At 42.4% G+C, this 12,001-nt stretch overlaps 1 protein-coding gene across 1 annotated transcript; it reads left to right on the top strand.

The window, feature by feature from the left end:
* Positions 1-6,103: 6,103 nt before the first annotated feature.
* Positions 6,104-9,690, top strand: LOC123056840 (uncharacterized). Its single transcript, XM_044480093.1, has 6 exons — positions 6,104-6,201; positions 6,299-6,362; positions 6,462-6,524; positions 7,208-7,259; positions 7,351-9,147; positions 9,238-9,690. The coding sequence occupies exons 5-6, from the start codon at positions 8,347-8,349 to the stop codon at positions 9,688-9,690; spliced, it is 1,254 nt and encodes a 417-aa protein (XP_044336028.1). The 5' UTR covers positions 6,104-6,201; positions 6,299-6,362; positions 6,462-6,524; positions 7,208-7,259; positions 7,351-8,346.
* The last annotated feature ends 2,311 nt before the right edge of the window (positions 9,691-12,001 follow it).

Below are 12,001 nucleotides of genomic sequence, written 5' to 3'. Positions count from 1 at the left end.
TTAAACATCATGTGCAACGTATGAACTAACATAAACATTGCATATTCCAGATTCTACAATGGAATGCACATGTATTAGGTTATGCCATGCATGATGATGCCTAAATATACACTATAGCAGGCAAGAGTGATTCATCATTGCACGCACAATTGAATTGCAGGTTAAGGGCCAGTTCTATTCCGCCTTTTCAGAGCTTATTGTCAAAATAAGCCATAAAATATGTAAAAAAAGTCATTTTTGAGTTATGGGCTCGGGCTTAACTTATTTCGCTTTGGAGGGGGTGTTTCGGGTAGAAGCTCACTAAAAATTGAAGGGAAGGGGAATAGTGAAATCACTCTGTTGTCTACCTATATTACACTCAAAATGCAATTGTCCTGCCCGCTTGCATCTCCTATCCTCTTTCCCTCTACCTCGATCCCCTGCCTGCAGCGCTAGGGTTCCTCCAGCGAGTCGTCGCCACTGGTCCCATCTGGCCTGGTCCTCGATGATGCTCTGTCCAGCTAGGCTACATGGCCGGCAGGTAGGGCCAAATCTCCCCTGCTGCTCCTCCCTCTGACACCGCCCCTCATTCTCATGGTCTCTAGCAGCTGCTCCACTGTGGTCCATCCAACACACTACTCCAGCGGGCGCCACACAACTACGACTGTGCCACACTGCGGCAGAAGGCACCTTATTTCCCATCCCCTCCTCCCAGGCCATGGCCTTGAGGTGCTGTTGAAGGATGAGCTCATCCAACAAGGTGAGGATCTCCTCTGATTTTTTGCCAAATTTTCATTCTGATCCACTATACGATGAATTTCTATGAGCTGCCTCTGTTGCTGCTATATGATGCATTGCTATGAGCTCCTCCTCCTTCTGCTATATGATGAATTGCTATGAGCTGTTGCTATATGATGAATTGCTATGAGTTGCTACTGTTATATGATAAGTTGCTATAAGCTGCTCCTCCTGCTGCTATATGATGAATTGCTATGAGCTGCTTTTGCTGCTGCTATATGATGAATTGCTATGAGCTGCTCCTGCTGGTGCTATATGATGAATTGCTATGAGCTGTTGCTGGTATATGATGAATTGCACATTGTTGTTGCTGCTGTAAGATAAGTTGCTATGAGCTTCTGCTGCTATATGATGCTTTCAGGTGGTGCTACTATATGATAATAACCAACCACTTGGACCATCAAATTTTAATAAATAATTGTTCTTCATTTAAATGTGGGTCATGTATTCTTCGTTTAAATTAGGCAATGGGATCTCTATGAAAGACACTGACCAAAGTAGATTGTGCCAAGTAGATGGTATCTTTGTATTTGCATTTTGAACAAATAGTGATTGTCTATTTTTCTATCATATTAATTACTGCAATGGGTTCAATTTGTGATGTTTGCAAGTCAAATTAATTTTCATATGGGCAGAAAAATGACAAAATATAATGCAATCTAGACTTTTCACTAATCATACCAAAGATAAGCTGAAAAGGAAGGCAATGAAAAGAACTCGTTGGCTTATTACCTTGAGCTTATATTCACATGTGCTTATTTTCTTAGGATAACTCATAATAACTGTCCCTAAAAAACTTGGCCAATAGAACTGACATACAAATAACATGTCACGATGATTGCAATGGAGGAGTGAACTACCATAGCACACTGTATAGGCTCACCGCTGCCTCTCCTTTTTTGTGATGTTCCATGAAATTGCCACATACATCTTATACTTTTTCATTGTGTAAGCCTATCTGCAAGTTGACACGGCTAATTTGAGACATCTCTATATGATAATACATTTCATATCCCTTGCGCATATTTAAACCACCAATTAACGATTGTGTGTAGCATAAACTAGCCATGACTCTGTGTGCTGGACTAGCATGCACTCTAAGAAAGCCTAATGTAGTGCACTGGAATTCCTACATGACACCTACGATTTTGTGTAATGTACTACCTTTGTTCCTAAATATATGTCTTTGTAGAGATTCCAGTTTGCACCACATACAAATGTATATAGATGCATTTTCGAGTGTAGATTCACTCATTTTGCTGCGTATGTAGCCTATAGTGGAATCTCTAGAAAGACTTATATTTAGGAACGGAGGTACGAGGTAGTGTCATGTATGACATCCACATATCTAATTTAGGAGCCAATAGTAGAAATTATTGTCTGCACAAAGGGATTACTGGTCAAAAATCCTAGCAAAGCACACTGGCAGGCACACAACAATACAAGAGAGAGACGCACTTACAAGATCATAGCAATGATGACGGGAAAATGGCGGGCGTGAGACACGCGTCCACGTCATTGATACAGAGTTAATAATTTAAATGTGTAGATGCATAATAAAAATAGGATCAAACATTGCAGGTACTTTATTTCCAGAACTCTTACATTTACATAAAAATTATGTTAATTACATCTCCGAAGAGAAAACCCCTGATTAAGAATTCCAACATATCTATTACATAAGATTGCAACACATTCCTATTATAATATGCTACAAGAAGATTCCTCCTCGCGATCGTCGATGCACTCCTGCTTGGGTACTTGAAGTTTGCTTTCATGCAAGTACTTCTCCATAATTTCATGTTTGATATGTTGGAGTATATATTTTCCTAACATGTTTAATTGTGGTCAACCTCATTTATATGATGGTGCAGAATGAAGGTTGGTTTTGGCTAGGCTTAGTTTTATCCTACGTTTGGCATATAGGATATGTATATATTTTTCTTTGGGAATTTTATATGACATCTTTGGTTTTGGTGGCATGGATACATGTGCCATGCCAATTTTGATAAGTTTTGCATCATCACATTACTACTATCACCGCGCGACACTGATATGATGCCCATGTGTAGCGTAATGGACTGAAGCTTTCTGACACAATTTTGATGCTTTTTATAGTGCATATGATATGTGCCATATTTTGTTGACTTTGACTTCACACGGTATCAAAACTAACCACGCGGTGCGATGATATGACACACATGTATAGCTTGACCCGAATGGAGTTTGTTTATGATATTTTTTATTTGTTTAAAGCCTATGTGGGCTACATGAAATATGCCTTTGCATGAATTTTGTATGCATATGTGGATGTGGAGTGAACTTATTTTTTATTAAGTTTTGCTTTACCTGTATTACTACTAACACCGCGTGGCACTAAGATAATGCCCGCGTGCAGCATAACCAAGCAAAGGTTTGTGGAGCAATTATGATGTTGCATGAGTCATTTGACATTTGTCATTTTCATTTATGTTTGTACCTTACATGGCATTATTACTAACTCCACATAGTGTCACATCATTGACGCTCGTGTGTAGCATAACCCAAGTAAAGTGAGTTTGTGATATCCATTTATGCGATGCTAATAGTTTAGGCTCTTATAGCATTGGAGCATTTCATGCCATGTTTTATTTGACTTTCGACCAAATATGTGGCCTGAATATTCTGTTTAGTTTTCTCTCACTTGTATTACTACTAACACTGCGTAGCATTAAGTTAATGCCCGCGTGTAGCGTAACCAAGTAAGATTGAGTTTTTTATGATGCAACATGTTTTATAATTCATCTTGCATGATTTTGATTTCTAGGTGTATATCATGAACACATTTTTTAATTAAGTTTTTTTCCTGCTCGTATTACTACTAACACCGCGTGACATTAAGATAATGCCCGCGTGCAGCGTAACCAAGCGAGGGAATATATTTTTATGCTTTTGTTTGTATTGCAACTAGCATGACACATAATGCCCGTAGCGTAACCAAACAAGAGATTATCATGAGTTCAGTTTAGTGCGTTCGTAATTTGATTCCAACTTAGTCATATCCATGTTTTTATGATGACCAAATTAAGTCAATTTTTATGAGGTTTTCGCACCTATGACACTCTCTTGATTCGTATCCATGTATAGAGACCAAACCAAGGAACGAGGTGTTCGTCTTAGCTTGTATCGCTAAAGGGACCGAACCAAGACGGGGATCAATAGGACAAAGCACACGTGACATTTAAAGAAACCGTGCTTACAAGAACCATGCATGCTCCTTGACTCGTACCGCGATGGCTGAGCCAAAGAAGAAAGTTTGGGATAGATATAATACGCTCCTTGGTTTGTACCGCGATGGCTGCACCAAGGACAAAATTTTAGGATGGATGCAACATACTCTTTAGTCTGTACCAAAATGACCAAACCAAAGACAAAATTTGAAATAGATTAAACCATGCACCTTAGCCTGTACCGCAGTGGCCGGACTAAGAGCAAGAATTTTTTGGGAGATGAAATATGCTCCTTGATTTGTATCGTGATGGCCGAACCAAGGACTAGAGTTTTGGAGAGGGAGGAAGCATGCTCCTTGGTTTGTACCGCGATGGCCGAACCGAGGACAAATTTTTATGTAGATTAAACATGCATTTTGGTTTGTACCATAGCGGCCGAACCAAAGGCAAGAATTTTAGGGAGATGAAACATGCTCCTTAATTTGTACCATGATGGCCAAATCAAGGGCTAGAAATTTAGAAAAAGAAGGAGAAGAAAGCTCCCTGACTTGTACCACAATGGCCAAACCAGGGGCCAGAGGAGAGCCATGGAATCTCACCTTCAATCAACAGGACGCAGCACGCCTGCCTCTTTCTCTTCTCTTCTTTGTGAGTTTGTATGTGTGTGTGATTTTTAGCAGAGGAAAGGAACAAACTGGATGCCGACCCTAGAGCAGTCCGGCATCCTGGTATTTATAGGGGAGCAGAGGCGTGCATGCTGCCTCTCCGTTCCCGTGGGCGCTGCGCTTTGTATTTGGCCACGTCGCCATCATGCAGATCGTGGCAGAACGTGGGCATGTGGCTGGTTGCCAGCCATCGAACGATTCTCACTTCCTTTCGTGGATATGCTAGTCCGTATGCATGCAGATATTTTGAGAGCTTCTCTCTTTTTTTAGGCTTGGAACACAGCTGGGCTCGGCCGCCCCCTTAGTTATTTTAGTGATTAATGGTTGTCTATCTATGGGCCCCTCTGTGTAGGACAACGTTTGCATGGGCTTCTTACCATTGTTTAATCAGAGCAGCTTTTTCATATGAAGGAACTGTGTTGATTTGTTCCAAGAGATTAATGATTTGCTGTGAGGGCCACACCACATACGTTCATGCATGTACGCTGCCTAGCCTGCATGCATTAGCACATAACGCATGCTTGTGCTAGCTAAAGATTTAATTGATGCTAAATTTTCTTTAGTCACCAATTATATTGTCTATGCATTTTGTTAATATGCCGTGATATTTTGATGGCCAACGCCGACGACGCGGCGCCTGTGGGTGTTGTTCCTCCTTCCCGCAGGGTCGTCATGGTACTCTCCGGCCTTGTCCGTCTTCGAGGTTTGTCTCTGGGTGAAAGCCTTTTGCGCTGTTGTAGCAGGGTCGGCTGATGTCGTTGTTCTCGGGTCGCTTTTCCCTTATGGTCGTCATCTTGAAGACTAGTTCCCCTTCGCGCTTTCCCTAGGGTGGACATACAGAGTTGGTCGCAGGTAATCCTCCTGGTCCCGACGGTCCAGTGCGTCAATGGGTGCGCCTATGTTTGTTTCTCGCTATGACAGAGAAGTCGGAGCTGCGCGCGGCGGGGCCCCCGCGACAACGATGATTCCATGAGGGTGGTTTCAGCGGACAGTGCTCTCCGAAGATCGCGATGGACTAGGTCGTTGCGAGGCTTGCAACTTTCTCTTGCAATGTACATCAACAAAGTTGGAGCTGCCAGTCGTCGATGTCTTGGTTGATTGAGTTGTTGATTGATTTCTTTAAATTAACTCTTTTCATTATCGAACACTTTATTTTTACTGTTTTGAATTTATATTTTATACATTTATTTATCTCGGTCAAAATCCATGTCAACAGATGCCCCTCGAGGCCTGGGTTCAAAGTGAGATTTTTTTTACTCGGGCCCAGAGCTCGAAACTATACATATTTTGTTTAAAGCACTTCTGGTGAGTATAATGGGTTTATGATTTTTTAGACGATCGTGTGCCAGCTACGTACAGCTTTTTAACCATACGCTGCAAATGTGGAGGCTAAAAATCAGGCCACGTCTGGCTTACCCGGCTAACAAACTTTATCCTATGCCTTCCTCAACTCTTTTCCCAACAAACAAACTCATATTTCTCTTGGACCATCGGGGAGACATCGGAGACGAGGCTCAGCTCAATTCCGTCCGGACTGTGGCCGCAGCCTCGTACGTATTAAGATTTCCTTTGCATGATATTGTATACTGATTCGCTAGTCTCTTGATCAATTCATTGGTTGACTACTCTGTTACTCCAATCGCCTAGATTGCTTTCAATCCTTCAATCCCCGCGATGCGTCCCCGCTGAAGCACGTGGTGACTTGAACCAGGTGTGATCAACTTTCTTTTCTCATTGAGCTTTTATACTTCAACGTCTAATGTGTCCGCTCATGTTTTCCCTTTATCTTTTTATCCTGCTGATGATGCAGGAGCAAGTGATATTTGGGTCACGGCTTGGATAGATCCGGCTTGGTGGACTTGCCTTTTGAACGGTATGACTATACCTTCCTTTGTGGTCGCATCTCTGTTCTTATTTATAGTACTGTCAAAGACGCAATTTCTGGTACGTATGGAAATTCGCGGAAGGTTATATATACCAATGTATGAGGCTCGTAATGCATTTGATCTATATCTATTCATCCGAAAATTGTGATCCCACGGTCGGCGTTCCGGGAAGCCTCTATCCGGGCTTGGTCCGTCGTTCGACTCGGGGATATTTTTTGTGAATTAGTAGATTGTTCACTGTCGGCGCTCCAGGAAGCCTATATATGAGTTTCATCCTTCGTTTAACACTCATTTTTTTATTTTTTTTATCATGTACGTATATAAATTAGACTTGATCACTGTCGGCGTCCCGAGAAACCTATATATGGGCTTGGTCCGTCGTTCGACAGTGATTTTCGATCACCGTCGGCGTTCCGGCAAGCCTATATATGGGCTTGGTCCGTCATTCGACGGTGATGATTTTTTTATTTGCCATATATGTATGAGTTTGATGACTCGATCACCGTCGGCGTTCCAGCAAGCCTATATATGGGCTTGGTCCGTCGTTCGACGGCGATGTTACTGTTCTTTTGGGGATGAGGAATATTTTCAATCACGCGCACCTGTTTTGTGTTTCTCATATTCTTTTTTATGCATCAAATTCAAATATTGAAATGTTTTTTTATTGTAGATACTATCTCTCGTTGCAGACTGCGTACCTCGGGATCATCTCTTCCACCTTGGTATAATATTTAATCTTGCACTTTCATGTACTATTTTTAACTTCCTGTAATTTCATACGTATACCGACATGCATATTTTCCTTGCATATAGATGGAGGAAGCCACGACACCATCTTCGTCTGAATCATGTAGAATACCTTTATCACAGTTGGCCAAAAAACACCTATTTGAACCTGATATTAGTGAGCTAGCCAATCCAGTGATTACGAAGTTATGCGTACCACACGGCCATCCTGAGCTTGGACCACGTGGATGGACGGCAGGGCCATCTTTCTCAGCTCGTTGTTATCAACCTCCCACACCTGGGCCCAGACTTGATGAAGCTTCAACCCTTGGGACACATATGATATCCAAAGGTTTAGGCTAGGAGAATCATGAGGTTGAATACGCTCCAATGCCTCTTGGGTATCTTGAATGGGGTACTAATGTTTTGAAGAAATATCATACCCATCTGAAGGGGAGTGAGGAAGGTGTGGATTACGTCTATGGAGCCATTTATTGCTCTTTAGGCGGCTATTATGTCTCCCCTTCTCTTTTAAGGTCTTTATTGGAGAGATGGGATCCCAACACCAACACGTTTTTGTTCTCGTCTGGCGAGCGTACAGTCACACTTCTTGATATGCATCAGATCGCGGGGTTGCCCCTTGATGGTGAACCTTATGAAGAATATGTTCCCCTAGCTGATGAGTTGGATCCTTCGACTCTTTTGTACCCCAACTTCCTGCCTCGGCTCCTAGAAATTTGGACCAAGCTTGCTGTGGGTGGCAAAGTAGGTTTCAAGAAATGGTGTGACTTCTTTCACAATAGTGGAGTAAACTCCTTTGCTACCAAGAGTTTAGAAGACCAGCGCGTGTACACTGCGGCTTTTCTTGCCATATGGCTTTGCCGCTACGTCGTTGTTGGTGGTGGGCCATATATTCGCCCTGGGGTATTAGTGATGGTGGCATGGATTTCCCTAGGATGACGCATCTCTTTGGGCCCACCTGCTCTTTGCTCCCTTTATTACCCACTTCGGTGAATTTGTACTCATCCGATTGGCCCCTCATTCATACATAGGATTTGGCCGGTCCACTACCTTGCTGGATGGATGGGCGTGTACCTCAAGAAACCCTATGGAAACAGAGCAAAAATGCCAAATTTCCCGAGCTCCAGAATTTTGGTGGTACAACCTAATATGGTGAACACCATGTTTAAGTCGCCACGTCATTTTACTCCTAAAGAGGCACATGCTTTCCTCGATGACTCTAAGAATATTGTTTGGAACCCCTATTCTCTCACTATGGAAGGTGTGTTCAAACCCAAGAGGGCTTTCTTAATTTCTATTCGTCGAGGCATGCTGCCGTGGAGGCGTGGTACTATCACCGCCGATGTGTGTATAGCTGAACCATATCACCCAGATCGAGTGGCACGACAATTTCGTCTTGACCAAGTTGTACCCTTTTCTCCTCTAGCGAGCCTGTATACTCAAGACGAAATTGGAATTTCCTATGCTTTTTGGTCACACCTATTATCCTTGGCCCCCGAAGAATTCCACTATTTTCCTGACGATGATCGAGTTGGGAACTCCTCTGTAGCATGGGCTAATTGGTGGAAAAAATTTCTAAAGCCTTTCGCCGACATTCTGGACCAACTTTGCAATGGCAACATGACTGGGAAGACCCCTTATGATGTAAGGATAAAAAATAAGCGTGTACTACAACACAATATCAGGCCTCGCCCGTTGTCTGATAAAGATTTTATGGTGGTGAGGAGAGTATCTATGGAGCACCGTGACCAACATGTTCAGTCCCTTGAGAAGGCAGAAACGCCTATTACAGATCAATGGAGACTAGTCCTCTATAATTATTTAAATGATGTTGTTGCTGCTCAACCGGTGAAGTCTAAAGAGGTGAGCTCAAACACATGTGTGTCCATATTTCATTATGTCTCACGTACTATTTAGTACTAACTTGAGTTCTCTTTTTGGTTTTTTTTGCAGCTACGGCGAGGTAACGTAGTGAAACAGAATGCCATAGCTGGGTCCTCCTCCGCTCATCCGCTATCAGTGGATAATGATATCTCAGACACTGCCCCATCCGCTAGCGGAAAGAGACGCAGACAATCTACACCGCCTCATGTGGAACAGGAAGCAAGGCTGCCTTTGAAGCGTAAACTTGATTTCGCCCAAGCATCCAATTTTTCTGAACCAATAACATTGGATGGTCCGTCCTTAGATGTTGAATTCAGTAACTTTGTTAGTGATGAAGATTTTAGCCATGTTCTCACGGGAGAAAAGGACCATGGCCTTGGTGACCTCTTCGATTTATCCGTTGAGGATTGTACCTTTGGCGAGTGTGGCACAAGTCGTCTACCTGAAAGCACCATTTTATTTAAGATGTACCTGAGAGGGTCTGCTCTCGATACGAGGTGTACAATATGCTCTAACATGTAATGGTGCAATTTTTGTGCTGCAAACACCAATGCGAGACATATTTTTTCCATGTCCGGATAGTTGCACTCAGCCCCCACGAGGGTGCGACTAAGGTAATATAGGGACATTTCTTTTCCGGACTCACTATTCTATGCTAAAAGAGCTCCCAACGACATAAGCATGGTTGCCGTATATAGAATCAGAGGATGCTCCTTAATTGGTGCACCCATGATAGGTGGGTGTATAAGGTATTTTTTTAATGTCCAAGCATGCATTTTGGCATGCTTGGTCCCACTCGAATGAGACACCCTTTTTCATGAGACGTGAGAATGGTTTACATCTTCCTGATAAGTTTGAGATAAATCTCCTGACATATGCCAGGTGACCTTGGAAACTCTTTAGTTCATGTAGGTTTGTGGGTGGTGGCATTTTAACGATCACTTTTACTTTATCTGGGTCAATTTGGATGCCATTCTTTGTGACCACAAAACCAAGAAATTTTCCCGAAGAAACTCCGAACGTACATTTCATGGGATTCATTTTCAAGTTATGTTCCCTCAGACGCTCGAAACCCATTGTAAGATGTTTCATATGGTCTTTTTCACGTTTTGATTTTACCACTATGTCATCAATATAACATTCAACGATTACATATAACAACCCATCTAATACTATGGTCATCGCTCGTTGATATGTCGCCCCTGCATTTTTGAGTCCAAATGGCATGACCTTATAACAGAATATGCCTTTGGGCGTTCTGAAAGCCGTTAGCTCTTCATCTTCTGGCGCCATTTTTATTTGATTATATCCAGAATATCCATCCATAAAAGAAAATATTTCATGGTTCATGGTAGCATCGATGAGTATTTCGGATATAGGTATAGGAAAATCATCTTTAGGGCATGCTTTATTTAAGTCCCTAAAGTCTACACACACAGAGATTTGATCATTTTTCTTTTTAACTAGAACATTATTGGAAAGCCACTTATGATATTTAACTTCCTTAATGAATCCAGCAGCTATAAGTTTGTCGACCTCAGCTTCTATCTTGGGGAGTAGCTCGGGTCGAAATCTCCTTTGTGTTTGTTTCACTGGGGAACATCGTCTTGCACGGCAAGTCGATGCACCGCCACTTCCGGATCCAAGCCTGGCATTTCCTCATAAGTCCAGGCGAAGACATCTTTGTTCGCGGAAAGGAACTTATGATATTCCTCTTTCTTCTCTTTGGACAGACGTGCGCCAATAAAAATCGGCCGCGGATCCTCGACTGTCCCAATATTTATTTCTTCCAAGTCATCAATAGTTGGCTGATTACCATCCTCCATTTGTGGGGATGCCTCAGTTGGGTCTACAAATTCAGTCGAGGTCATGCCAACCTCATAGCCCAGCCCATGTCTTTTTTCCTTCAAAGGCTGGCCCTCATGTAGAGCTTCGAGTTGTTCTCGGGACAACGCCTTTTCAAATGGCGCTCGCTGCCCCCGGCCATCGCACAACGACGGGCCAGTGAGAGTATCATATCCCATTCTCTGCATCATATACAAAACTCGGTTATCGTACAGAGAAATAGGCAATGACTCATCATCTTTATTTTCCAAGGTGATATGAGCCACATTTTTATTTTTATTTTCACACTCATGCGACTTCTTTTTATCTTGCTCAATTTTCCAAAGGAGGTAAGAGCATAGGCATTTGGTACCTCTTTTAACAGATGATTTATCGATGACACGGAATATTGGGTCACCCTCTTTCCTTTGGTCACTTGGTATATACTGATAAATCTTTCGGCTAGATGAGGATTCTGCAGCATTTTTCTTTACCATATTTGATTCAGGTACTACTACAGGCCTTGGCTTGTGTACTTTTTCAACAGGCTCAAAGTAGAATTTAGCATCGGTGTAGAAAGATTCAGCTACGGCGAATGGTCTCTTATCTGCAAATATTCTTACTATTTCTCCATATTGCTCTTTGTACTTGACACACTGATGGAGTGTAGATGGCACAACCTGATTTTCATGCAACCATGGTCGGCCCAACAGTGCATTGTAAGATGTTGCTGCATCAATCACATGGAATCTCACGTATGTAGATAATGCTTCCATTTTTAGTACCAAGGAAATGGTACCCATGGCCTCTTGACCTGACTGGTTAAAGCCGTGAATGACCACATTTGACCGACTCAAATCCTTAGGGGAATATCCAATCCTTTTCAAAGTACGCAAAGGCAACAAATTTATGGCGGATCCACCATCTATCATTATGCGATTTGTTGGCAAGTCGTCAATCTCACCAAACATAAGAAGAGGTCTGTTATGCTTCTTTGCTCCTAACAACA

Source organism: Triticum aestivum, chromosome 3A (genome assembly GCF_018294505.1).
Source record: "Triticum aestivum cultivar Chinese Spring chromosome 3A, IWGSC CS RefSeq v2.1, whole genome shotgun sequence".
Taxonomy (NCBI): Eukaryota; Viridiplantae; Streptophyta; class Magnoliopsida; order Poales; family Poaceae; genus Triticum; species Triticum aestivum.
Note: the sequence above shows the minus strand (reverse complement) of the source record. Positions and strands in the feature narration are given on the sequence as shown.